General features: G+C 54.5%; 11 protein-coding genes across 11 annotated transcripts; 4 read left to right on the top strand and 7 right to left on the bottom strand.

Annotated features, from left to right (window-relative positions):
* Positions 1–49: 49 nt before the first annotated feature.
* On the top strand, positions 50–1,613 carry A1O3_01579 (23S rRNA (-2'-O)-methyltransferase; the record flags this gene model as incomplete). Its single annotated transcript, XM_007731723.1, has 3 exons — positions 50–478; positions 699–1,217; positions 1,377–1,613. 3 exons carry the CDS (start codon positions 50–52, stop codon positions 1,611–1,613), a joined length of 1,185 nt encoding a protein of 394 aa, XP_007729913.1.
* A 280-nt stretch (positions 1,614–1,893) lies between these two features.
* On the bottom strand, positions 1,894–4,074 carry A1O3_01578 (autophagy-like protein 7; the record flags this gene model as incomplete). The annotated part of the gene is made up of 1 exon (XM_007731722.1): positions 1,894–4,074. One exon carries the CDS (start codon positions 4,072–4,074, stop codon positions 1,894–1,896), a length of 2,181 nt encoding a protein of 726 aa, XP_007729912.1.
* Positions 4,075–4,783: 709 nt separating this feature from the next.
* On the top strand, positions 4,784–6,164 carry A1O3_01577 (uncharacterized protein; the record flags this gene model as incomplete). The annotated part of the gene is made up of 2 exons (XM_007731721.1): positions 4,784–5,223; positions 5,279–6,164. 2 exons carry the CDS (start codon positions 4,784–4,786, stop codon positions 6,162–6,164), a joined length of 1,326 nt encoding a protein of 441 aa, XP_007729911.1.
* Positions 6,165–6,318: 154 nt separating this feature from the next.
* On the bottom strand, positions 6,319–7,758 carry A1O3_01576 (uncharacterized protein; the record flags this gene model as incomplete). The annotated part of the gene is made up of 1 exon (XM_007731720.1): positions 6,319–7,758. The coding sequence occupies one exon, from the start codon at positions 7,756–7,758 to the stop codon at positions 6,319–6,321; it is 1,440 nt and encodes a 479-aa protein (XP_007729910.1).
* Positions 7,759–8,391: 633 nt separating this feature from the next.
* Positions 8,392–10,173, bottom strand: A1O3_01575 (MFS transporter, SIT family, siderophore-iron:H+ symporter; the record flags this gene model as incomplete). The annotated part of the gene is made up of 1 exon (XM_007731719.1): positions 8,392–10,173. The coding sequence occupies one exon, from the start codon at positions 10,171–10,173 to the stop codon at positions 8,392–8,394; it is 1,782 nt and encodes a 593-aa protein (XP_007729909.1).
* Positions 10,174–11,259: 1,086 nt separating this feature from the next.
* A1O3_01574 (uncharacterized protein) lies at positions 11,260–15,469 on the bottom strand (the record flags this gene model as incomplete). The annotated part of the gene is made up of 2 exons (XM_007731718.1): positions 11,260–15,369; positions 15,416–15,469. The coding sequence occupies 2 exons, from the start codon at positions 15,467–15,469 to the stop codon at positions 11,260–11,262; spliced, it is 4,164 nt and encodes a 1,387-aa protein (XP_007729908.1).
* Positions 15,470–16,080: 611 nt separating this feature from the next.
* Positions 16,081–18,264, top strand: A1O3_01573 (uncharacterized protein; the record flags this gene model as incomplete). The annotated part of the gene is made up of 1 exon (XM_007731717.1): positions 16,081–18,264. The coding sequence occupies one exon, from the start codon at positions 16,081–16,083 to the stop codon at positions 18,262–18,264; it is 2,184 nt and encodes a 727-aa protein (XP_007729907.1).
* Positions 18,265–18,406: 142 nt separating this feature from the next.
* Positions 18,407–19,213, bottom strand: A1O3_01572 (uncharacterized protein; the record flags this gene model as incomplete). Its single annotated transcript, XM_007731716.1, has 3 exons — positions 18,407–18,861; positions 18,912–19,043; positions 19,099–19,213. 3 exons carry the CDS (start codon positions 19,211–19,213, stop codon positions 18,407–18,409), a joined length of 702 nt encoding a protein of 233 aa, XP_007729906.1.
* Positions 19,214–19,964: 751 nt separating this feature from the next.
* A1O3_01571 (uncharacterized protein) lies at positions 19,965–20,315 on the bottom strand (the record flags this gene model as incomplete). The annotated part of the gene is made up of 1 exon (XM_007731715.1): positions 19,965–20,315. One exon carries the CDS (start codon positions 20,313–20,315, stop codon positions 19,965–19,967), a length of 351 nt encoding a protein of 116 aa, XP_007729905.1.
* An 842-nt stretch (positions 20,316–21,157) lies between these two features.
* Positions 21,158–23,008, top strand: A1O3_01570 (uncharacterized protein; the record flags this gene model as incomplete). The annotated part of the gene is made up of 1 exon (XM_007731714.1): positions 21,158–23,008. One exon carries the CDS (start codon positions 21,158–21,160, stop codon positions 23,006–23,008), a length of 1,851 nt encoding a protein of 616 aa, XP_007729904.1.
* Positions 23,009–23,517: 509 nt separating this feature from the next.
* Positions 23,518–24,705, bottom strand: A1O3_01569 (uncharacterized protein; the record flags this gene model as incomplete). Its single annotated transcript, XM_007731713.1, has 1 exon — positions 23,518–24,705. The coding sequence occupies one exon, from the start codon at positions 24,703–24,705 to the stop codon at positions 23,518–23,520; it is 1,188 nt and encodes a 395-aa protein (XP_007729903.1).
* Positions 24,706–25,108: the final 403 nt, after the last annotated feature.

Below are 25,108 nucleotides of genomic sequence, written 5' to 3'. Positions count from 1 at the left end.
TACGTGCCCCCTTCCATCATTCTTCTCTTGCTTGAACCCGCAAGGCTAAATGCGACCATGTAACCCCCGGTCCCGCGTCTGCTCACCGAACGGCCTCTTACCAGCATCACTACCACTACACTCCCTCCCGATTCGGTCCTCTCTGCGCAGCGAGGCCCAGCTGTTGCAGCTGCAATGTCTCCGCTGGACAGGCTCTATCTCATCGCCTGCTGGAGCTACATGCTCAGCTTCCACGCCACAATCACGCTGCTTACACTGGGCAGTTCCGAGCGAGCGGCGTTGCGCCAGCTCGAGCTCAAAGAGTTCGCGGCGCTGGAATGACCGGCAGCATGGGGACCAGTTTGCGCGGGCGGCCAAGGTGCAGGGGCTGAAGAGTCGTGCGGCGTTCAAGCTATTGCAGATCAATGATCGGTATAGGCTGTTCAGGCCGGGCATCACGGTCGTGGATTTGGGGTTTGCGCCAGGGAGCTGGAGCCAGGTAAGGCGAATATACATTACAACACTTCCTTGCATTTCGCGGTCATGGCGATCTGAGGGTTGGAGTAAAAGACGTATCGTCTTGGTCGGCTCCGGCTACGATACAGGTTCTTTGCCGTGTGGCCGTGACGACACTGTTTCCCTTGGTCGAACTCTGATCGCATGCATCGGCCCCCTTGATACCTAATGTACGGCTACTGAACGATGTCCGTATCTTCCAGGTAGCAGTCGACCTGACGAAACCACGCGGCCGAATCCTCGGCGTCGACCTGCTCCCCGTACAGCCGCCGAAAGGCGTGTCGACGATCCAAGGCGACTTTCTGTCCCCGCACGTTCAGGCCGAGATCAAATCCTTCCTCCGCGATCCGGAGCGCGGCCGACTGCGCCGTCCACTCCTCCCTGCCCTTCCGGACTCGACCAGCGAGGACAGACATCTTGACCGAGGCCTACTCGAGGACGTCGACACGGGATACATTGAGCGCGAGAGACTCGATACTGCAGACGAAGAAGTTGGTGGTGCGAATGCCTCTTCGGCAAAGCAACACGAAAGAGAAACGGAGACGGAGACGGAAACGGAAACAGAATCAGGCCACCTCGACAGGTTCGTCGACGTGGTGCTGAGCGACATGTCTGAACCCTGGGACCCGCTGGACGGGCTGTACAAAAGGAGCATCAGTAACCCTTATTACAGGTTGATGAACACCAGCGGGAACGCATTCCGAGATCATGCTGGAAGTATGGTGCGTAACGATCCCCTTGACTGTCAACCACTCCACCACCACAAATAAGCCGGGGACCACGCCCATACCCATACCCATACGCAGACCGAATCACCAGCTCCTGCACATCGACTGCCACGCCAGATCCTCTCCATACTGACCAAGCAACCTCTCCTGTAGGACCTCTGCCGAGCGGCGCTGCGCTTCAGCTACGACACGCTCAAAGTGGGCGGACACTTTGTCTGCAAATTCTACCAGGGCGCCGAAGACAAGGCGCTCGAGAAGAGCCTCAAGGCCATGTTCCACAAGGTGCACCGCGAAAAGCCCGAGAGCTCCCGCAGCGAATCGCGAGAGGCGTATTTCGTCGGCATCAAGCGCCTGGCCAAGGTCGACAAAGATGCGGTCTTCGCGGAATGATAATAGTATGGCTACAAGGCTAGTGTAGAGTTCCAACCCTTCAACATTTCCGATGCGGTATGGCATGCCATGGGACCTCCATATGCACACTTACATGTTCACGTTATGCAGCGCCGCCCGTACCTGTGCAGATATCCGACCCCTGCGCGCGCTCGGCACCAGGACGGATGAACGGTGGGCTGGGCTGATGCTGCTGCTGCTTCCAAACCATTCCATCTGCCGTCGCCACACGAGCGCCGAACAACAACTTGAGTCCAACCGTGGCCAAAGTCCAAAAAGCTCAAAGCAACTCGCCCTCGTCGTCCTCAACCGTGTCGTCCTCGCTGAATTCTATATCGGCTGCAGCCGCGTCGGCCGAGCGCTGCACCTCTTTCAGCCCGCTCAGCTCCTCGACATAGTCCTTGTCATTGAGCGCCTTTTGCACAAACTCCCACCCATCACTTTCGTACGCAGCCAGCACCTTTTCCGAACACGCGCTACAACAATCATACGCCTGACCGGCGATATTGAGGGTGGTGAAATTTGACAGGAACCCGCGGATCTGGTGCGGGACAAGGCCCAGCGGGTGGTCACCGCGGTCGGCTGAGGGCGAGGAAGCAGCCGGGGCCCTGGGTCCAGCGGGATGTTGGAGGACGGACACGAGAAGCTCGACAAGCAAGGCGGAAGCGATGGCGGCGATGCCGGGCCGGGTGACGGTGCACTGTTGGTCGAGCGTCAAATCTTTCATGGAGTCGGCGGGCGCGACGACGTCGTTACAGAAATAGCATCCCAATTCATGCCGAGCTTGCGAGTTTGGGTTGCTGTCGTCGTCCTTCTGGTGTAGCTTGACGCCATGTCTCATGACCACGTACGTGTCGAAGCCCAAGGCGGCGTTCATGACGATTTTGCCGGCCGACTTGCCCATGACCGTAGGAAGCCACCTGGACTCCCGGCTGTCCATGAGCAAGAAGATAACATCGTGATCATTGATAAGCTGTTTGAGTTGGTCGTATTCTGCCTTGGTCCTTTGCACGTCGGTGACGGGATGGCCTGCCATGGGCACGGACAGGACGTGGCCCTGGGCCTCGACGCCCGGATAGATCTGGCGCAGGGCTTCGGCGGCGGCGACGGCCTTCTTCTTGCCGCCCTCGAGACAGTCGTCGAACGTGAACAGCGGCTGGCGCACCGGGTTGGAGAAGGACACAGACCCGTTGTCTACAAAAGTGATGTTGCGCACGCCCCAGCCGAGTAGGTTGCGCGAGACATAGCTGCCCAGCGTGCCGGCGCCGAGGAGCAGGCATCGGGTTTCTTTGATCCGGTCAAGGTCCAAGTTCGGGCTGATGCGCCATTTCATCAACTTCAAGTTCAGGTCGACGCTCGTGTCCGCCAGCTTCTTCGGGTCCATGTATTCAGTCAGATTGGCCATGCGGCCCGCCAGCTTGTTGGCCCCGTTGCGCTCCCACCCCACGACCTTAGGCATCTTCGTAGTCGAGCCCTGCTCCTCCTGCTCTCCTTCCGGTTGGTCTTGTTGCTGACTTGGCAGCGGCACTTGCATGTCGAAGATGACGCTGCGCGCGGCGTCCCTGCGCATTTGTGTCTCGCGGTAGCACAGGATCTGCACTCTGCTGAGTTTCCACCGTTGACGAACCAGGACCAGCAAGTTCCGCAGCATCCAGCCGGGTGCAACGGCGCCAGGTTCGCTGTAGTTGGAAGGGTCGGCGAAGCAGACATAGCGATCCTCCGGGTCAGCGCCGTTGAAGAAACCATTCTCATAGCTTGCCAGGCCGGCGACTTGCCAGTGAAATGAAAGGCCGGCTGTCGGCGTCAGCGGGGACTGTGGCGACGTCGGCCCGAACTCTTCGTCCATCGGATTCGTTTGCGGTGTAGCACGGAGCTTCTTGGCGAGGAAGAAGCCGTGCTGTCTGGGGTCGACGCCGTATTTCCAGGTCATGACACTGTCTACGAGGGTGGTGCTTTCGATGGAATTGAGCTTCTTGTAGGGAAGCCCGGCTTGGGAGGAGGTTTGGCCGACCGGCGCCCAGGGTGGATCCATGGCCAGGGCAGGAAATGCGTACCAGTAGTAGAACTTGTATTTCTTGAGATCGGCGAAGGACAAGGCAAGAAACGACACGAGCAGCGAAGGGCATGAGTAGATGGTGCCGTCGTTGATGGCGTCCCAAATGGTCCGGCCGGCCTGCTGGATCATGGCAAGTTTGTCGCTGTTGCGGTAGTCCTCGATGGTGTTGAAGTTCTTGATCATGCCCTCAGCACGGTAGCAGCCCGCGGGGAGTTCGTCGCTGGTAAGGGCGTTGGCCCGGATCTGCATCCGACAGGAATGCTCCTTTGCATCGCCCGGGCGGATCTCGTACAGGCCCAGTAGCTTACGCGCTGAGTCGTCGAGTTTGTCATGGTTGATCTTGTGCGATGCCAAGGCGGCATAGAAGGGGATTTCGATGTCCGAGGCGAAGGGGACGTACTGCATCGTGAAGCGCTTGGAGCTGGGATACCGACTGGAGATCGATGAAGAGTAGTGCCGGAGTCAGGCAACCGCGCCCGGACAGGAGAAGGGTCAGATGGGGAGTTGCTTGTTGCACAGATAGCCCGGCGATCATACACAATAAGACGGGATGGAGCTCCCTCTGGCAAGCCGAGAGCAGGGTATAGCAGTGGCGAGGTGGTTGGAAGGCGGTTCTCGTCGTGGTCAGGCTACATACATCCAAGGGCGACAAGAAATCAGTCAGGTGATCGTCTCTCCTTCGCTGGCCGGGGCTGGGGCTGTGGCTGTGGCTGCGATGGTGGAGGAGGAGGAGCCGGTGGGAGAGAAGGGAGGTGGTGGTGACATAGGTATTGAGGACGGAGGACAGTACCAGCCTACATACTTACAACCTCACAAGGCTCGGTTGTTGATGCGCTGAGAGGTGTTTCGATTGGCGGGGGTTTAGTCAGCAGCGCATCACGCGTCGCCGACCACTTTACGCGTCTGACCTCGAACCTCGAGCGCAGCCTGGAACCACCAGCGGGTGACATTGCTGGAAACATTCAGAACTCGACGGGTATTTGGTCGTCTGACTTGTCTGAATGCCGAGTCGAGGGTCACAGGGAGCGGAAAGAGGACCGGACCGGGAGGAGCTTTCTCTCACTACCACTACCTACCACTACACCGACACCGACATCGACCGGACCAGACGACCATGCTGATAGGAATCACGGGCCCCATCTGCGCCGGCAAGCACAGCACGGCCGAGTATCTGGTCCAACACCATGGGTTTCTGAGACTACATCTGCCGAGCCCGTCGCAACTTCAACCACCTCACAATTACAGCCCGCCGCGAGACTCTTCCCCCGGACAGACCTCGTCTGATTCTTCTGTCTCTGCGTCCGGGTCCGGGTCCGCGTCCGAGACTGTGGCCCGCCTCCTACCCAGCGTAACCGACCAAAGAGGCACGCGGGGCCTGACCTTCCCGGACGTCGACAACCTGCTCGAGTTCGTGACCAGGCGATGGCGCGAACACTGGGTGCTGACGGACATTTGTGACGAAGCGACGCTCGAGGCCCTGCTGAGACGTCCGTTTTTCTTATTACTCAACGTCGATGCCCCGGTGGGCATCCGATACGGGAGGTTCAGTGACCGGTATGTCGACGCTCAGTAGATCATGGCTCCCGCTGACCCCCTTCCCTGTTATTAGCTGCCGCGCCCGCAATCTGTCGCCCATGCCCCTGGCCGACTTCATCTACTACAACGACCTCCAACTCTACGGATCGCGGGCGGCAGTATTGGCATCGGCATCGGCAGACAACACCTCAACCTCATCCACAGCTACCTTGCACTCTCATTCCCACCAGACTCAAGCTCACGCCCATCCCAATGACCATCCCCAAGTCGGTCCATGTATAGCATCATCATCCCCCGGGACAGGCACGGCACACCTGTTAGCCCGCTCGCACTTGCAGATCCTCAACGCCCACCCGACCATTCCGTCTTACTACTCTTTCCTCGCCACCCTAGACCTGCCTTCGCCCGTCCGGCTCCGGCCCACGTGGGACGCCTACTTCATGACCCTGGCGTCGTTGGCCTCCCAACGATCCAACTGTATGAAACGCCGTGTCGGCTGCGTCTTGGTCCACAACGCCCGCATCATCTCCACGGGCTACAACGGCACTCCACGCAACCTGACCAACTGCAACGAAGGCGGCTGTGCGCGCTGCAACAACGCCAGCTCCGGCGGCTCCGCCTTGTCCACCTGTCTGTGCCTGCACGCCGAGGAAAACGCGCTGCTCGAGGCCGGCCGCGAGAGGATCAGGGACGGCACAATCTTGTACTGCGACACATGCCCCTGCTTGACGTGCAGTGTCAAGATCGCCCAGGTCGGCGTCAAGGAGGTCGTCTACACTCAAGGGTATAACATGGATGACGCCAGTAGACGTGTCCTGAAGGAGGCTGGCGTCGAGTTGAGGCAGTTCAGCCCGCCCAAAAGCGGTCTCGTCGGATTCGCACCACCTGATACAGAACCTGACTACCCGGCGCACAGGCTGGATGCAGAGCAAATGTTACTTCTTAATGGTCAAAAGTAATGTGATGGATTGGCGGGCTATCAAAAGGGCATCGGTTGGGTGTCCATTATGGGGTAATCGTGTAACGCGCTTCATACAGGATACAAGACACAAAAGAAATTCCCAAGTCTCAATTTCTGGCCAAAATCATATCCCCTGATCAGAACGCACTCCCTCACTTCTCCACGTACTTTCGCTCTTCCAGTGCATTCGAGGCTGGAGCGCCATGATATGGTCCGGCAGCAGCCTGAGTCGCAGATGACGCCTGATTCGGTGATTTGGCGCTGTTCGGCCCGCTCGTCACTCCCTGCGTTTGCTCGTCGATGTTGGTGGTGATGGGAGTCACATTCCGACTCTCGATTGGGCTCGTAGGCAAACTGTTCGAGGACTGGGCGAAGCTCGCAACGACTGATTGCCATAGCTGTGCATCCGAATTGGTGTGGGCCTTGAACTGAAAGTCCGAAGTCATGGCCATCTTCTGCCCGAACTTGCCTCCGGACGAGTCCTTGCCCTTGATCGTGAACTTCTGCCCATCTAAGGCTCCGACAATGCAATCTCCAAGGTACAATGACACTTCAGGCACGGGATCCTTGTGGAAGTTGTCATTGTCTTTGTACTCGTGTAGAAATCCTGCCGGAGTGACTACATAGTAGCCACTGCTATAGCCCTTGAGAGCCCCCATACCGCGATGTTTGCGCTCGAGAGATCCTTCAATTATGGGTTTGGTGGAACGATGGTTCTCATTGGGGAAAGAGGCATCTTGCATGCTTCTGGGTGGAGCATTGGGGTTGACAAGAAGATGTTGGTTGCGTCTGAGGAAGCCGTTCCATTCGAAATCCAACGGGATGTTGCTGGCAGTAGACACAATGTCCCCGAACATTGCTTTGAGACGATCCGCTTGTCCGCTCATGAACTGGTTGTAAGAGCCCAAGGCCGTCTGCACAGTCGTGATAATGTGGGCCTCAAACTGAGCGAAAGAGTTCTGCACTGCAATCAGGTCTTGTCTGTTATTGTTTTCCTCCAGCAGCTGCTTGTTGAGGCGGTGCAAGGCGCCTCGCTTAACCACATAGGGGTCATGGTGTGCAGAGACCTTGTTGCCACCGGTCGCGTCGAAATGGGCGGCCTGCTGGCCCAGCAGTTCAATATGCTTCTGCGAGGTTGCCCGGGCTTGCTCCACCGCCTTCGCGCCCTTGCCTGCTCCGCCCGTGATCTCCTTGTTCTTGTTTTTGATTTCGGCGTGTAATCGCTCGAGAATAGGAAGAACAGAGCCCGTCAGATTCTTGGAGGTTTCCGTGTACAGGATGCTCTGGGCTTGGGTATTGGCGCGGAGATTTTCGAAAAAGCTTGCAACTCCCCCCAGAGCTGTATCGAAATGGTGGCCCTCACGGAGGGGAGTGGACAATGTCTTCAGGACTTTCTCTTGATCCTTGGCCCTGGCTGCCTGGTCTTTGGCCACGGCAGAGACATAGTTCTCCAAGTATCCACACATATGCTTCCAAGCCTGTAAACGCTCAATCAGGAGACCCGAGGTGCTCGAGGGATCGCCGTCCGGTGTGGCCTCATCGTCAGAGTCGTTGGTGGTCTTGACCCTTGAGGGAAGGTTAGGGGCAGCCATAACGGCGTCGTATTGCGGCGGAGGCGTATGGTACTACAATACTGCCATGGCGGTTAGCTGGTAGAGACACTGTAACAGCTTGGTGCAGCAGGACGGAGCAAACACCGGCGATGCCGGAGACAAAGAGTGGCGCTTGCCTTTGACAAGCGCGTCGCCAATCGAGCTGACGGATTCACAGACGGTGGATAGAGTCCGCACGGATACTGCGAGTACTGAGTACCACAACAGTTTGGCAGTCGCTAGATGATGTTCAAGGCCCCCTCTTCTCACCGTTTGCTCTTCAATACACTCGTGGGTGAATGTTGAATGGGGGAAAACAGCAGAGCAGCCACTAATGGACAAGCGAGGTCTTGTGAAGCGCCCACTCACCAAACAACGAGGGGCATCTATCAATGTCACCTGCCATCAGCTGCTCTCGACACGGGGCACACGCACACTCTCTTGCTGTCACTGGACACCGAGGGTCTGGACATGGTGAAGGAACTGCCGTAGGGTACCTACTGTAGAAGCGTATGACCTATGAGTGCCAATACTGTCTAGGCAGAAGTGCCATGCATACGGAGTATATGTATACGGAATATATATTTACAATATGTTACACATGTTCCTTTCCCACCACACTGTTGTTGCCATTCAGCGGACACCCTTCTCCTCGACCTCTGGCAAACTCTGTTCGTCGCCCAACTTGGGGTTTCTGAGACAGCACGAAAATCCGATCAATAACACGCAGAGGCAAATGCCCGTGATGCAAAGCAGTCTTTGAGCATGTTGGTAAGCCGCAATGATCGCTGTCCGGACGGGAGTGCCAACCGGATATTCCGCGATCACTGAGAACGGGTCTGCGTATGTTGCGGCAGCCAGGGTCGAATTGTCAAATGCAGCGAGGCGCTCCTCAAGCTGTGATGGCAACACCTGGGTCCATATCGACCCAGAAACAGCGCCGCCAAATGCAGACCCGATGTTGTATGTTGCAAGGTAGATTCCGGTAATGACGGCAACGTGCTCGTGCTTGGAGGCTGCTTGAATGGACGCTTGAGCTGGGTACGGAAATAGGCCTCCTGCGAAACCAAGCAAGACCTGTGCCCCGATCACACCGGATTGGCCAGCTGAAGTGGGCGACCCCCGGTAGTGAATCAGGAGGCCAAAGGCCACCATGAACAAGCAGGTGCCGGCTACAATGAACCATTTCAGGCGCCGAACCTTGTAGACGATCAACCCCAAGACGAAGCCAACAATAACCGAAGTGAAGCTGTAGAGCGACGAGACCCTGGTGGCTCCCTTGACGCTGAAATCGAAGGCCACTCGGAGCACCGTGAAGATGTAGTCGCCCTGCATGTACCATGCAAAGTTGAGGGTACACGCGATTCCCAATGCACCCCAGACTGCCCGGTCTTTCAGCAGGTAGAATGGCACAAGAGGACGAGGAGCCCGAAGCTCCCAGACAACGAATGCCGGAATGCACAGAATACCGACAACCAGTGGTGCAATGACATGAGCGGCACGCCATTTGGATGCAATACCGCCCGCGATGGTCAGAGGAACTAGGATGAGAGCAAAGACAGCAATCAGCAAGATAATGCCGACCACATCCAAGGTCCAAAAGAGTCCCACGATTAAATGCTTCGCTCCCAGCGTCTCGTACGGGGATTTGTATTTATCCAAAACACCGGCTTTCCGAGCACGACGACCCACGATCCACAGTGAAATCATTAGTGGTACTGCGCACACTGTATAGATGATGCACCACATTCCGATACCCCATCTCCACGTCGTGGCGGCTAGGACCGCCTCGGTGATATCGCCGCTGACCCACGTATTGACGACGAAGGGCAGGGTAGGAATATAGCTGAAGAAGACCCGAGCCCGCAAGGAGGTAATATCGGCAACGATGACCTCCACGAGAAGCATGACACAGGTGTAGCCAATCTGGTACAGAACCGAGCCTCCAGCGAAGGTGTTGACATTGGTCGCGCAACTTTCAATAATGCTCCCGACCACATAGAAGACAACGCTGACGAAAACCAACTCCAGACGCCCGAAGACGTCGGCTATCTTGGCCGCGGTAGGCTGTGCCGCAGCCGCAATAACCGCGCGCAAGACGTTGATAGTGGCTAGTAGGGAGTGACTCTTGAATGACGCCGTTGCATAGGTTTGGTAGGTGTAACGTACAGTTCCATCGAGGCCGTAGGCGTATGCGATGAGGAAGACACCGATGAAGAGAAAGATTCGATCGGTCCGGGTGATGACTTGGTTCATTGCCTCAATCCTAGCCACACCAGGCGACTTGTCGTCGACGAGGATCGAGTCACGCCGATCAGACGGCTGTTCGCCGTTCTCTTGAGTGCGGTAGAGCCCATCTTTTTGGTCGCTCGGAAACTCTTGGACCTTGGCCTGAGATCCGCCCGAGGAAGACATTGTTCGATGTCAAGAAAGAGAGTCTTGTCCGTGACTTCTTTGAGCCTGTGCACAGCAGCCGGAAAATGAAAAAATCATTGTACTTGGAACTAATGAGAATTCGGCCCTCTTATGTATACCTCAGAGCCTTCAGCCCACTGTCAATGCTCGATCGGGGTGCCCGTGGCAGAGGCGCCTTGGTTTACCCTGCAAAGGGTGGAGAGTTGTCAAGGTGGTAGCGCTATGTGTGAAAAGTCCATCAAGTCCAGCCAGTAGTCGCGCATGGTGAGCACAAGCACACGCATAGAGTAACAGTCTCGGTGTCGACATAGGGATGATCGTATGATGCTAGCCAAGGGCGCCACTCAATACTTGTGGAGGAGTGCTTCGTCGGGCTCGATGGGTATTGGTAGATATCTTATCTGATAAGAGTTTTCCCAGTAGCTGGTGGGTATCAGAGGCTTGGGTAGCGATGCCGAGAAACAGAAAACCTTCCTCGGCCTTCAATCCCGAGTCTCCAGGGGGAGCTTGGGGATCCAGGGAGAGAATGATCATCGATTTCCAGACTGGTCCCTCGAACCGACATAAGTTCGAGCTGGGCATGCATCACTGATGTGCTCAGCCTTTGAAATTAGTTCGCATCTAATCAGATCACGGCCTAGCTGGGATTGGCACAAGGCTCTCGGCAGTCTTTGGCCGGTGATCCTGCCATTCCACGCTCGTGGAAGGAGGTCCACAAGTCAGGCGTCATGCTGCTGCCAGATTCCAAGGGCAATAAGGCTCGAACTCTTCCCGATGTCTTGGTGAGCTGACGGTTGAGGTGAGAGCGGAGCCGTAAAAAAGGTGGATGCTCTATCGCTTCGTCGGAATTATGGTACCCCAGAACTCAGAAGCGCAAGCTCAAGCAGCTTCTCCTACTCTGTTCTCGTCTGTAGAGGGGGTCCAGTAAGTGATGGGGATTTTCCAGTCCGGGAAAACCTCATCCGTCCAGTGGCCGAGTCTCGGCTGGAGCGCCATCAATACGGAAGCAGAGACGTTTAGGATATTGCTGGTGCTCAGTTCCCCACGCTCCTAAATCGAACCAGGATCGTGGAGAGGTTTCTCACACTACAGGACTTCTCCAAGGATCCGAGAGCCTCTCGACGACGCTGCGATGTGCCATGGGACACATTCAATCAGCGGATCAATGCAGCCTCGCGTTACGGCTAGAGTGACAAGACCGCGGTACTGGGCTATCAATTCTTCAAGCAATTCGTCGTTCGAGCTTTCGGTGGAAGTTGCCGTCGCAGGTGCTGAAGACCTAATTAGACTGACTTCAATCGCAATGCATCCGTCTTCAATCTTAGGGCCTCTTCGTTTGATGAGCAATCCAGTTGCCAATGCGGGATGAAGATCAACCATATTTGTTGATTGATTGACTCCGTACGGGAGGATAAGGCCCCAGCTCTCCTCTGTCGGGTCGAGGAGTGTAAGATCGCCGTCGATATTGGGATCGAACCCAGGGTCAGAGGGAGTTGGCGCATTTAGATTTGAGCTTCCACCAGGTGTAGGTGTAGCGGCGACGATCTGATCAGGCGACGTCATACTGGCTTGTGGCGTTGAGGCTGGGGTTCCATATGTATTCTGTAAGCTTGGCTGACCCGACTTTGATTGAGCATGTGGTGGAAAGACCCTCAAAACTGGCTCAAGTTGGACCGAGACGAGCAGTGTCAAGCATCCTGTCCGCGACGTGCTGGAACCGTCGATAATCTGCTGCCACTCAAGCACTTCGGCGGGCTCATAATGACCTTGCTTCACGACAGCCAAATGCCAAGAGCTGTGCACTCTTCCCATGATGTCGTGCGATACCTCCCACATTTCCTGGAATATCTCTTGCCTTGGCCTCTGGCGCGCCGGGTCGTACAAGCGAATACAGTACGACATGATCAACGCAACTCGGCCAAGTTCGTCGGTCCAGGCCGCAGTAATCCATCGTCCATTGACACTGATAGAATATGCAAGGTGGAGGCACGGTCCATTCTTGAATAGTGGCGAGGTAAAGGTTGGAGAAAGTCGAAAATGAACAGAACTGTCTGCCTTCGCTAGCACAATCGCAGACCCGGCAGCAGCCGGTGGTCCCGAGAGGTCTGATGGCGGCAGGCGGTTGTAAACCTCTATCGCTAACTTGATATAGGTACTTTGAGGATGTATCACCAACGTCTCCGGGCTTGCAATGAAGTCCGGTGGTATGACTTGCAATGCAATGTCGAAGAAGTCCTGCCGGTCTCCCAGTCCTCGTCTGAATGATTCAAACAGTGTGTAGAATGCTTGACATGCCTGGAGATAAGCCGCCGCACTTTTATCCTGGCTAATCATGTAGACGATGACAGTGTCGTTGGTACTAGAAGCTGTGGCAAGCGCACTGCCCAATCTCTGGCAGGTCTCGTGGAGACCGGAACGGCTGGGACCTTTCTGATCCCATATCACTAGTCCATCATCAGTCACACCAGGTAGGCGTCCTGTCGAATGCGATCCGAGCGCACAGCTGCTGTAAGTATCTGCCATCCGATGCAGGAGATTCGAACAACCATCGGCCACATTTCGAGCATCTGGGTGTATGCAGAAGGCGGTGACATTCTTGACGCCGCTTTCGGGCTGCAGGTTCAAAGTATCCCAAAAGTCCAAGATAGAAGCTGAAGCCAAAAGTGGCTGATCCGCGCGTCGAACACATATTTGGCTAGGAAGGAGCTTTACAATTTTTCCCTGTCCCTTGGAGTTGTTGCTGTCCACCTTGAGATGGACAAGTTGCTGCACAGATGACGCATTTGTAGACGTATTTATGCCACTTAGGTCGACATTGACACCCAGCAGGTCTCCAGGCATCTCGGGCGACTCACTAAGACGCATTTCTGTGGTGTTTAGAGACGTTTGTGATATTTGCTCAACAAGTACATGAGCGATCTGCATGAGCTCATTGGAGCCGACCTCTGGGATCGTATGGAGTCCATCATGCGATCCGAAATCAGTTATCGAGGGGACCTCCAGGAAACCAGGTTTCAGTAGGGTGAGAAGATGCTGGATCTCATGCTCGGCTGACTTCCTATCAACCTCACTGAGACTATTGACCACATCAGGCGGCTGTTGATATTCAGTCCATTGTCTTGGAAAATCAGGGGATTTCCTTCCGGAGGCCTCGAGAGCCGATGAAGGGTAGAGGCTGCCCACGGAACTACCGCTTCCGGAGGAACTCGATGAAGGTCTTTGAAAGATAGTTGCGAATTTAGATGGGTGCGAAGACTGTGGAGCTTCTGGATTTGGGTCAAACCAGTAATCGCCATCCGCCATGTATCTGTTGTCCCTATCAGAGGTTGTTGACATGGGGCGTATACCATCGTACATGCTTGACCGGCGACTAGGACCTGCTCCTTTAGGATGAGTTGCGACAACATTGTATCTCGATTTTGGATGCCCTGATCTCTGGGAGGTTTGGGACCTATTCTCCAGGTCGAGTTGGCGAGGAAAACTTCTTTTCTCTGTATTAGACGTAGAATCCTGCTTTTCCATATTCCCTTCGGGCCATGAAGTCGTGCTGGCGGGTGCTGTAACCTTGTTACTGTCGCTCTGATGCTCCCACCGCATTCTGATGTCGTCGTTAGCCAGCCGATCCTCAGCGCTCTTTGCGCCATCTGGGAGCTCGGTCCTCGCTGAAAAGATCTCGCCTCGAGCCAACGTCGCCATGGGCGTCGCCTTGTTGTCACCGCCTGGACGATCGAAAAAATCCCAATTGGGCTCGTCGCCGTTGCCTTCCTGGCCAAAGTGATCATCAGGCAGCTCTTCGAAAAGGTCCTCATCGTAGAACCCAGAGAGGCCGCCAGGCCCTGACACGTCCTCCAAGTCTTGCATTTCTGAGTCATACTGCTGTACCGCATCAGACGGTCCTCGGGCGAGGTTAGCAGGGGTCATTGACACTCCGTCCATTGACGAAAGTCCTGGGGTAGGATGTGCCATCAGGACATCGGGAGGCGTAGGGTAGATGCTTTGGCTGCCCGGAAATGCTGGAGGCGCAAACGGTTGGAAGTGCTCTGAATCTTCAAATGCGTCCTCGTCGGCGAAGAGTAGTTCATCATCATCTTCTCCTGTGTCTCGGTGTGAACGGCCAGCCATCATGGTAGACGCAGGCTGTTTTCCAGTGCCAGTGAGCCAATCTTGCACGAACTGCATGGGATCTTCGTCACTGCTAGTTGGACTAACAGGGTCAGTGCAATGACTGTCTAGGACAAAGCACAGACTCGCCGGCCAAGATATGGGTTTCCAAATGACCTTCTCGTCGGAGGACTGAGGCGAACTCGGAGAGTTTGGACTACGTCTTGACTCTGCATCAACCTCTTGCACTGGAATCTCTGCCTCAATCCAGCCCGGATCTTCAGTACCAGTCGCTGTGGTCATGTTTTCTTTCAGCCATGGCGGTAGCAGTTCCTTCCACAGCTGTTTCCACACGTCCAGGGTCTGATCTCCGACAAGCACTTGTCCAGGATGGTCCGCAGCGAGGGCGATTCTAGACTCGATACCTCGATAGGCTAACCGTGCAATCCGTCCAACTGGCGCAAGATACACCGCAGTGGAATCTCTCATGAGGCGCTGAAGTCGATTGGAGTCTTGGGTGACTTCTAACATCCGGAGGAATGTTAAGTTCCCATCTTTCGCTATTGTCAAAACGAGAAGGCCGCTTGGAATGACTTGCAGGTCAATACGATAGAGGCTCCACTTGCTAATCGACTCAAATGAGTTCATGCCCTCTGATGCCGTTCGCTCAACCAAGTAGAGATTTGGCCCTACCGGTTGAACAGCAGAATCGCCATCGGGAAGAAGCTTGATGCTAGAGACAACCGCAGTAGTGAAGAGGCGGTATAATCGAGCCTGCTCCGGCTTAATCAAATCCGGAAGCCGTGCGGCCGTCTTATAGGCTATAGTGCAAGTATTGCTACGGAGGACATAGCCGAATTTGCTCAATAGCGTCTTCTGGTCTTTGGCATTGGCGATATCAACTTTTTTGTAAAAGGTAAATAGTTGACGGGTCTCGACATCCAGCGCTGCGAGAATTGAAGCTTCGCGGAATTGTTGCTCTGTCTTCCGGAGCCGAGCAAGAATGTTCTCCGGAGTCGAGCTACTTGCTACGGCGTCTTGGGTCGGCGGTGTTGCAACTGTGCAAACGATATAAGCAATCTCTGCAAAGTCATTCTACCAAGCTGTCAGCGTAGCAGAGAGCTGAGGCAGTCAGACCTACAAGAGTGAAGACGTTGGTGGAGTAGTTGTTTGGGAGATCGAGAGTGGTCGTCATACTGTCAGCCGTTGGGCAGAAGCTCGATCAAGTGCCACAGAAGGCACAACGATAGAGGTTGGAAGTTTTTGCGGCGCATTGCACTGTCCGTGGCACTGATGCAGGAAACCAGTCTAGACCATGGACTCCTACAGGAAGCACAGTAGGAGGAGGACGGTTGCGAGGTTGGTCTGGAATATTTCGTCTAACCAGCGACGCTACTGCCCGACTCAGAGAGGTTCAAGCGAAGGAATACATCGAGGACGGCGAGAGCGTGATATAGCGAGATACTAGAGGCCAGCTCTGGTGTGCTTTTAGACATTGAAGGCAGATTGAACACTGCTACTAATTTGATGAGTTGTTGTTGGCGGATTGTGAGACCTCGGCACGTGACCGCTCCCTTGGCCGTGCCGAATTTGCCTGCGTTTCCAAAAATTTCTCTTGCCACGGACTGGAGGCTGCCTCTCACCAGGTATGTACACGATGGCCACTCACTTTTACCTCCACTGTCTTTCCACCGGCATGTATCATGTATGCTGACAAGAAGTAGGCTGTGATTCTTCTTCCCCGCTGCAGGCTGATGTCCCTCTCCCCATAATGCTTGCGCACCTGCTCCCTTCAACTAGTCAACCATGAGAATCACCAACAGCACAGTGCCCGTGTACACGGTTTCGGGCTCATCGACCTCGCGAAACCTCCCAGACTGGCTGCCAGAAAAGCAAAGGCGCAAGAAGGATCCCAAATATGCCAATCGAGTGGAACTGTTGCAGGATTTTGAATTTGAAGAGGCCAGTCAATGTGTTCGCATCAGTGAAGATGGCGAATGGGTCATGAGCACCGGCACCTACAAGCCTCAGATTCATACACACTACCTCCCCAATCTTGCACTTTCCTGGGCCAGGCATACAAATACTCTGAACAAGACCTTTCTATTCCTGTCCTCTGACTATTCCAAAACCGTTCATCTGCAGGAGGACCGCAGCATAGAATTCCATACTCCGGGAGGCTGTCATGACTCTCTCCGGATCCCACGTTACGGTCGGGACCTTGCATATGACCGGAGCAACACCGAACTACTAGTCCCTGCCGTTGGGGTCAATTCTAACGGGATGGGAGAGGTTTTCAGGATCAACCTTGAGCTGGGCCGTTTCATGAATGCATTTGAGTTAGATGTCGGGGGGGATGACATGCACTCTGTGGGTGGCGGCGCATTACAAGGAGGCATTCGAACTGGCAGCGTGAATGTTGCAGCAGTGGCCGAAGGAAGCCATAACCTTCTGGCTTTCGGCACTTCTCTCGGGACCGTGGAGTACTGGGACACCAGGTCGAGGGCTCGGGTAGCCACCCTGGCATTGCCAACAGATTACGAAGGGCGTCCTGAAGTTACAGCACTTGCTTTCCATCAGGCGGGCATCAGCAACGCTGTTGGAACCTCTTCTGGCCTCATTTACCTTTACGATCTTCGGTCTCCGGTCCCAACCCTGAAAAAGGATCAAGGTTATGGATATCCAATCCACTATGTCCAGTACCTGACTCAACCGAGCATGACTCGAGCTTCTATCTCCGAGCCGAAGGTGGCTTCCGCGGATCGGCGGATATTAAAGCTTTGGGATGAGCGAGACGGTACACCGTGGACGTCGGTGGAGCCAGCTGTCGATATCAATTGCGTGGCTTGGTGCAAGGATAGTGGAATGTTCTTGACAGCCAACGAAGGTCGACAGCAGCATGCTTTCTTCATCCCTCAACTTGGCCCTGCCCCCAGATGGTGTTCCTTCCTTGACAATGTTGTGGAAGAAATGGCCGACGATCCTAATGATCCGTACGCGTTCTCTCGGACCAAAGTTGGCGAAGTCTACGACAACTACAAATTCCTGACCCCAGCTCAACTTCGCATGCTAAACTTGGATCACCTTGTTGGAAAGACAAACCTTCTCCGACCTTACATGCATGGTTTCTTCGTTGCCCAAGGTCTCTATGAGGAAGCAAGACTTATTGCAAACCCCACCAGCTGGGAAGAAGAACGGGCGAAACGTGTCCAAGAAAGGATCGAGAAAGAACGGGAAAGCCGAATTAGAGGAAAGAAAAAGATTACAGCCAAAGTCAATCGCCAGATGGTGGAGAGAATCCTTGAACGCGAGGAGAAGAACGAGAAACGACGTGCTCAACGAGTCTTGGCCCAGGGTGGTGACGAACGCGCTGCTCTGGAAGCCGGTCAGGCCGGAACCACTCCAGTGGAGGAGAAGGGTCTGCTCGCGGATTCTCGATTTGCAAAATTGTTCCGGGATGAGGATTTCGCCGTGGATGAAACCTCAAGAGAGTTCCAGCAACTTAATGCTAGCACAAAAGTCGCTCCACCGTCTAATCATGATCGCGAAAAAGGGCTTACCGCAGTTGAGGAAGAGGAACTTGATGAGGTGCCTGGGTCAAGCGATGAGGATACTTCAGATAACAATGCAGCGGGACCCAACAGGTACAAGACTACTGATCGAGTATCTACTGCAGATTACAAACGTCGCCCTAGTCAGAAAGAGAAACGACGAGACCAGATGCAAGTGCGAGTTACTTCGTCGGGGTCGAAGACGGGTCCGAAAACGCCGCATGATCGATCTTTTAGATCTCGAGCTGAGAATTTGCAGCCTGTTCAGCGAGCGAAGCGGCCTACTGGCATTGGTAGTGCCGTGGGCGACAAGCTGATCACATTTGAACCAAGCGATAGGAAGTCCAAAGCAGCAGAAAGAAGCGATAATGCCTCCAAAAAGACCGGACGATATCAAGAACGAAGAAGCGCTTCTGGCAACACATTTAGGGGGATGTAATCCTTGGAAATGGCTGATGTCGTCCGCCATCTTGAAGCATCTTACGGCAGCAGTCTTGTCAACAAGCCCGTCACGTCAAACTTGAAAGCGAGACAATATTTGCGCTGGCTTCTCTACTGCTCGATCCTTTGCTTGGATGCATCTAATTGAAGGCTCCAATAACATGTCGGGAGTGTGCGACGGCACCGAAGATACCACCTTCCATCTTCACCGACTCCAGTGCAAAACGGTGCAGTTCCGGTGTTGCTGCTGCTGTCGCGTCCTCCACAATGATGCAATCGAATCCCCGATCGTTTGCCTCGCGCATGGTTGTGGACACGCAAACGTCGGTCGTTACCCCGGTTAGGATCAGATTTCTGATCCCACGAAGCCGCAGAACGTGCTCAAAATCAGTGTGAGCAAAGGCTCCTCGTCCCGGCTTGTCGATAAGGAGATCGGTGGGACGTGGCTGCAATTCAGTAATAACGTCATGTCCGGCCTCTCCACGAATTAGGAATCTGCCCAATGGACCTCTGTCCCCAATCCCCAGATGGCGCGGGTTATTTCTCGAGCGAAATTGTTCTCGGCTTGACAAAGTGGAAAGATCCGGTCTGTGGCCTGCGGAAGTTTCAGTCAGGGGCACCAGTTGCGGCATACCTTTTACACACCTTCCCGGGTAAAGAAGATTGGAAATTGAGCCTTGCGAGCGGCAGAGAGAAGGGTTTGAAGTATGGGGATGAGTGCTCGAGCGCTGCCTACATCGTACCCTTGACAGTCGAAGTAGCCGCCAACCTCGCAGACTGTCGTGAATCAGTCCTTCGACCTAGACAGAATCTTGAGGCAGGAAATGCTCACAATCGCGCTGCATGTCAATAATGACAAGAGCCGTGGTCCTTTGATTGAAGGATGCGTCATGGGGCCAGGCGTAGGGGGAGGCAGTGATCTGCTCGCTGTCTACCTGTCGTCGCATCGGTTTAGCTAGCACCCAATACAAAAGTTATGTGAACGTTCAGCGAGTTTCCCTGGAGATCCCAGACATATCAGGGATGGAAGAGGTCTAGAACCCTCCTAATAATCAATTACGGAAAAAAAAGAAAGGTAAGGCTCGCGCGGAGAAATGCGCAAGCAGGACTAATAATAATATGTAGCTATCACAGTCTTGGACAGCACCATACTCCGCTACTCCAGTGGCGATACTTTGGAGAGCCTGATACCTTCCTCAGGCCTTGCCAGTGAGAGCAGTACAGAGGCTCTCTGAGGAGTAGACTATAGAACATGCAAAAGACTCTCACCTCCTTTGAGAGTGGAAAATCGCGTGTCTGCGGGATATACCTTGCTCTGCCAGACCATCCAGACCAAGCAGGCGAGGAGCTTCTCGCATATGGTATTGTCGCTACGGCCCTGTGCCTCTGTGTCGCGTCCACCGCACACTCAAGATTTCATGTCCCAGCTCCCTTTTGCGGCGTTGGGCGCGGGACCTCAACCGTCTGACTCAACATCGTCGTGATGCGTGCCCACATATTGTGTCGGAATCCTAACTTGTCGCGAGTTTCCGTCCATCAGAACTGGGGCGGCTGGGCTTGACAAGACTCAAGTCTGTTCTGTTTCCTTCTACCGCTCCGGCCACGGCGCAATCCACTGGCAGACCGTCGGTGTGCCAGCCAGGGGCGTTGGAAACAAGCCAATTTTCATTCAATCGTCTAGAAACCGGCCCGTCTCATTCAGTCAATTCCATGCTCTTTCTTGATTTTGTCCAGGTATTCCTGTCGGGTAACAAGGTCTTCCTTGACTTCCGTCTTCATCTTCTCTGGTTGGTGGTACAGCACGACGAGATAGCGGTTCATGAAGTTGAAGCCGTTCAGCTTGTCGCATGCGCTTTTGGCATCCAACACGTCTTCATAGACAACATAGGCCGTGCCCTTTGTGGCGTTCGATGTGCCCACGCGGATTTGTCGAACCGGCCCGAACTTGCCGAAGAGGTCGAAGAGCGCCGGTGAGTCGATGTTGTAGGCCAAATTCTTGATGAAGAGGATCCGGTTCGCCTCCGGCGCGAGTCTGCTGTTGCGAGACATGGGGAGGGAATTGTAGGGTGTAAAATCTGGAACTGAAGTTGAACAGCTTGAGGGTCGACAGGTTTACAGGTTGGTCAAATGTTTGCTGTTGCGGTTGGGAGTGAGATGGTTGTGATGGACATGGTATTTCGCAGAAAACCTTTGAACTGTTTTATCCGTAGGCGGGTTAGCGGTCCAGTTGACTTAACGCTAATCCTGCGGTGTTTTGGAGGTACAGAGTACCCGTCCTCAGAGCATAGACATGCTATATACGAATGTCAATGATATTTAGAGAGAGATTACTGGCGTATCAATGCTTGACAATGCGATGCTGCCTAAGGTACCTTGATACATTATTGTACCTTGAGAGTCCCCTGTAACATTAGGTGCTAGTATTGGTACCTGGTAGGTACTTACAAGGGACACGTCTAGGTGCATGTAGGCACTAATCGCGTCGTTGGTAAGGATTCTTGGCGCCTGGGTGTTGCTGCGCCGCCCGTGACGCTGTTGTGTTGACACGCTGCCGGTCGATTATCACCACTGCAAGAAGATGAGGCCAGCCCGCATTCTTTAATCGACAACAAGGCTTGACGGCCACCGCTCCGTCGCGGGCAAACAGTGATACTAACCATAGCAGCATAGCACCTCATCTTCTGCCGACAACAACTTCTCAACAGTCCTCAACAACACCCGCACACGTCCTCCACGGTCACCGCTTCGAAACCCACACGAAGCACCAGCAGGCAGCAGAACCTGATTCATGGCAGTCGAATTGTTGCCAGTATAATAACGCCGTTTCGACCAGATTCCTGGATTGCCAGTGATCCCTTGCGACAACTCACCAAACTCTCGCCCCACGAAACATGCCCCTTTCCGACGGCGTCCCCTCCTCGCCCCCAGGCCCCAGTACCTCCCTCGAAGACTCCCTAAAATACTACAAGGCGCAATACGAGTCACTCGAGGCCGAACTTGCCGAATTCCAAGCATCCAGCAAGGATCTTGAGGCCGAGTTGGAAAAGGATATCGAGGCATCGGAAAAGCGCGAACGCCAATTAAAGGAGAAGGCAGCCAATCTCCAGTATGAGGTGGACGAATGGAAGACCAAATACAGGCAGTCCAAGACCGAAGCATCCAGCGCTCAAAACACCCTACAAAAGGAGATCACCGAACTCCGAGATGCAAATCGAACGCTCCAAATGCGACTGCGTGACATTGAAGTCGCCAACGATGACTTCGAGAGAAAGCAACGGAACACGGAGTCGTCTCTAGAGGATATGGAATCAAAGTACAATCAGGCAATCGAGAGAAGCGTTTTGTTGGAGGAGGAAATGCGCAGTGGCGAGCAAGAACGAGAAAGCCTGCGAATTGAGACCCAAAGGCTTCGAGACGAACTATCCGACCTGAAGATCGAGAGCGATATCACCAAGGAAAAGCTGCGCAAGGCTTTGGAGACACTGGCCCGACGAGACAAGACTCTGATGCTGCATCCCATTACAATATCATCCGCTTCGCCTCGATCTGAGCTGTCACCCACCACCACCAACGCTTCTTCCCCGACTTTCGACACTCCTCCCACGAAGGCACCTTCATCCTCCGGCATTTCCGACGCCCCGACACCCCCTTCCCCTCCAATATCGGACGCATCGGCTAACGTATCCAAGCCGTTTGCAACACCACGACTTCCCAAGGTTCGACCCTCGCTCAATGGCACTGCCTCGACACACCGACCCACTGCTTCCACCTCCGCCGCCACCTCCAACAACAACGTACCGACCAGACCCCATGGGCATGTCCGAGGCACATCAGTGGCTGCATTGTCACGAACGGGGCCTTCATCGACGTTCCGGCAAAGCCTGTCCAAAAATGGGCCGGTGGCTTTTCGACAGGCAGGGTTGCCCCAATCGACATCTATCATCCATCTTAGGGACTTGCGCGGGAAGATGCAGAAGTTGGAGCAACGCGTGCAAACTGCAAGATCGAAGCTTCCGGCGCCGGTGCATACGCCGCCAAGGGCTTCCCCTAGGAGTGGATCGGCGCTGGGCAACCACGTTCCTTCGTCTGTGACGGTTCGGACTCGCAAGCGTACTGGTGGGAGCACCATCAGCGGGGTGGAATCTCTGCCTGATAAGGGGAAGGAGACTCCGTCTGTCAGACCGAAAGCAAGTCGACCGTCCTTGAATCGGCAGCCTCCCTCCCCGAGCAGAGGTGGAATGGCCGCACCTCCGCTACATAGGCCGGCATCCAGAGCCAGTGGCATATCAGGGCGGTCCTCGTTCGCGCCAAGTCATAGTCGTCCAGGTAGTCGGGCCAGCGTGTCTGGCTTCCGGGTTGCCTTGGGCAGTGGAGTCGGGTCAAATCATGCCCCCAACGCCTCGACCGACAGGGTTCGCCCGCAAAGCAGCCTGAGTAGCTATGGGTATGATGGAGCGCTAGATGAGGAGAGCAGCATCATGCCAACCCCGACGGACTTGACAGACGTGGTGACTCCGACACCGCGCCGGACCACGTTTACAAAACGAACAAGTGATGTCGGCTCCGCCATTCCGAGTCCGACGAAACGGCCTAGTCTGGGTGGCGCTCCAACACGAGTACCTGGTCTTGCCAGGCGACAGAGTTCTGGATTTGTCCGTGGCGACAGCGCGGCTGAGATGAGGCCGCCTTCGCGACAGTTGAATAATGTGACTGAACGCTACGACTTGCACGAGACGTTTTGATGTTCTTGAGTCATAAACCCGTTTGGTAAACGTTGGGGGCATTCTCGTGGCCGTGTCTTGTACGTACGGAGCGAGGCACATGCTTGGGATACAGCGAGGAGTTCATTGGGGCACGGTTTGAATCGCGACTTGGCCCCGGGTGCAGGATTGATGATGGTTGATAATGTGTGCCGACTGGTTCCTTTGGATCATTCTCGACAAACCCGACAGGATCAGAATCACACACGGATGCTTCTCTGGATGGCCTAACGAATTCGCGTTGAGGATGTGGCATGTGGCATGTGGCACGATTGATACCCAAAACATATAAGCAGAACCACGCAGTAGCAATCTGGTCTTCTCTAGATCACCTCAAGTTGTTCATACTACCTTCTGATAAAGATAAGTCGGGCTGACGGGCAGATTGCCATCCGCATGTTGAAGAAACTTGTGGCCTGGAGCAGCCACCAGGAACGATGGACGATAGCTTCTGCCCAAGTCATTGGCCATTCTTCTCAATCTGCTCGACTTTAACATTGGAAGGCTACGCCGTCCCGTTTTGCGACATTCGTCCCTCCGCCAGCAAACCCGGTCCCTTCGCAACTGATTTCGACCAGCCTGCCTCCTATCCTTTTGTCCTTAGTCCGTGATTTTTCTTTTTCGGGTTTGTCTTTCCTGTCCTTTTTCGAGCCATTCCCGTTATCGTTCTCCTTCTCCTCGCCCGCTATGGCAGAATTGCCACTCAGGTCTGCCTCGCAGACATAACAGGTGATTCGTGGCCGCTGTGGCTGCTCGTGCTCCTCCCCCTCCCCGCCATTCTTCATACCACGTATCGTGTCCGACGCATGAAGATCTTGCTTCGAATTTTCACTTCCAGAGTTACTGAGGAACAGGTCGGCGCATGCTCCGCAGATTACATGCCCGCACCCGTCAGCTGTGCCGAGCATAGGGCGCGACGTGTTAGCCAGGACTTTCTTGCAGCTCGGGCATATCCGCGCCGGCTCATCTCCGCTGCTTGCGGTATCGAGGTCGCTCTCTGTGAAGTTTACCATGACGAGCGACTTGAGGGAGTAGCTATGCTTCGTCTGAGGTGTCGAGGCTGGACATAGAGGGTGAAGTTTAAGCTTCTGCGACGACTTGGAATTCTTCGTTGATGCTGCTGCCAACGCATCTGATCCCGGAACCCAAAAACTCGACTCGGAGGATTTTGCTTTTTTCTGGTCGTGTGCATTGACGTTGTTGGTAGGATGCGCGTGCATCTCCTCCGCCTGGCGCTTTCTCTTGATCCCCGGTCTGCTGGACGTAGAAGTTGAATAGTCGTAACTGTCGTCGAAGCCCAGCTCAGCTCTCTCGAATCCTTCGAGATCCCGGCGTCGCCGCTCCTCTTCCTCTAGCGCTGCGGCTTCATGCTCCTCCTGGACACGCAGCACGCTTTCTCGTTCTAGCCGCTTGATCTCGCTCCTCTGCGCCATGAGATCGTTCAACACACATTCTCGGCAGAACAGATGCACCTTCGTGCTGTTTCCTTTCCCATCGGCCGCTCCATCTGTACATGCGACAGGGTTCTTGGCGAACCCCAGACATAAGCGACAATATCCGAAGGGCAGGAATGACTCTCGCGACAGGCGGGTCGATTGACTTCCCCAGCTCGATCTGAGTAGCGAGCGTTCGTGTGAGGTGAAAAAGGCCAGTGATGTGTTGCGCTTGGAGTGCGACATGGCCGTAGTTTGTGTGATGCAGGGCCGATGTGGTCGATGAACTCCAGATGGTTGTTTAAGGAGGCTGATATACCGTATAAACCAGGAGACCTCTACCTAGGATACTAGTAATCAATATCTAGGAAGCCGTCCGGTAGAAAGTTCATCAAAGTACACTGTAACTAAAGAGAACGCCCAGTCTATTAGGTAATATTTAGAAACGAGAGGGAGTCGTATCTAACAGAAGTTGAAGAGATATTTCTTTGACTAGCGGCCGCCGTGGTCAAGACTACTCAGGTAGAGTATCTCTCTTACGGAGACTGCTATATTCAAGATCGTGGAGAATACTTACTGATGGAGACCGTCTGAGTTCGAAAATACACGACGGACGTTGTTGGTGACCAAAAAGACGCTATACTCAATG

This window comes from Capronia epimyces (genome assembly GCF_000585565.1).
Source record: "Capronia epimyces CBS 606.96 chromosome Unknown aczIQ-supercont1.1, whole genome shotgun sequence".
NCBI classification, from domain to species: domain Eukaryota; kingdom Fungi; phylum Ascomycota; class Eurotiomycetes; order Chaetothyriales; family Herpotrichiellaceae; genus Capronia; species Capronia epimyces.
The sequence above is the reverse complement of the archived record's forward strand: the minus strand, read 5'-3'. Positions and strand labels throughout refer to the sequence as shown.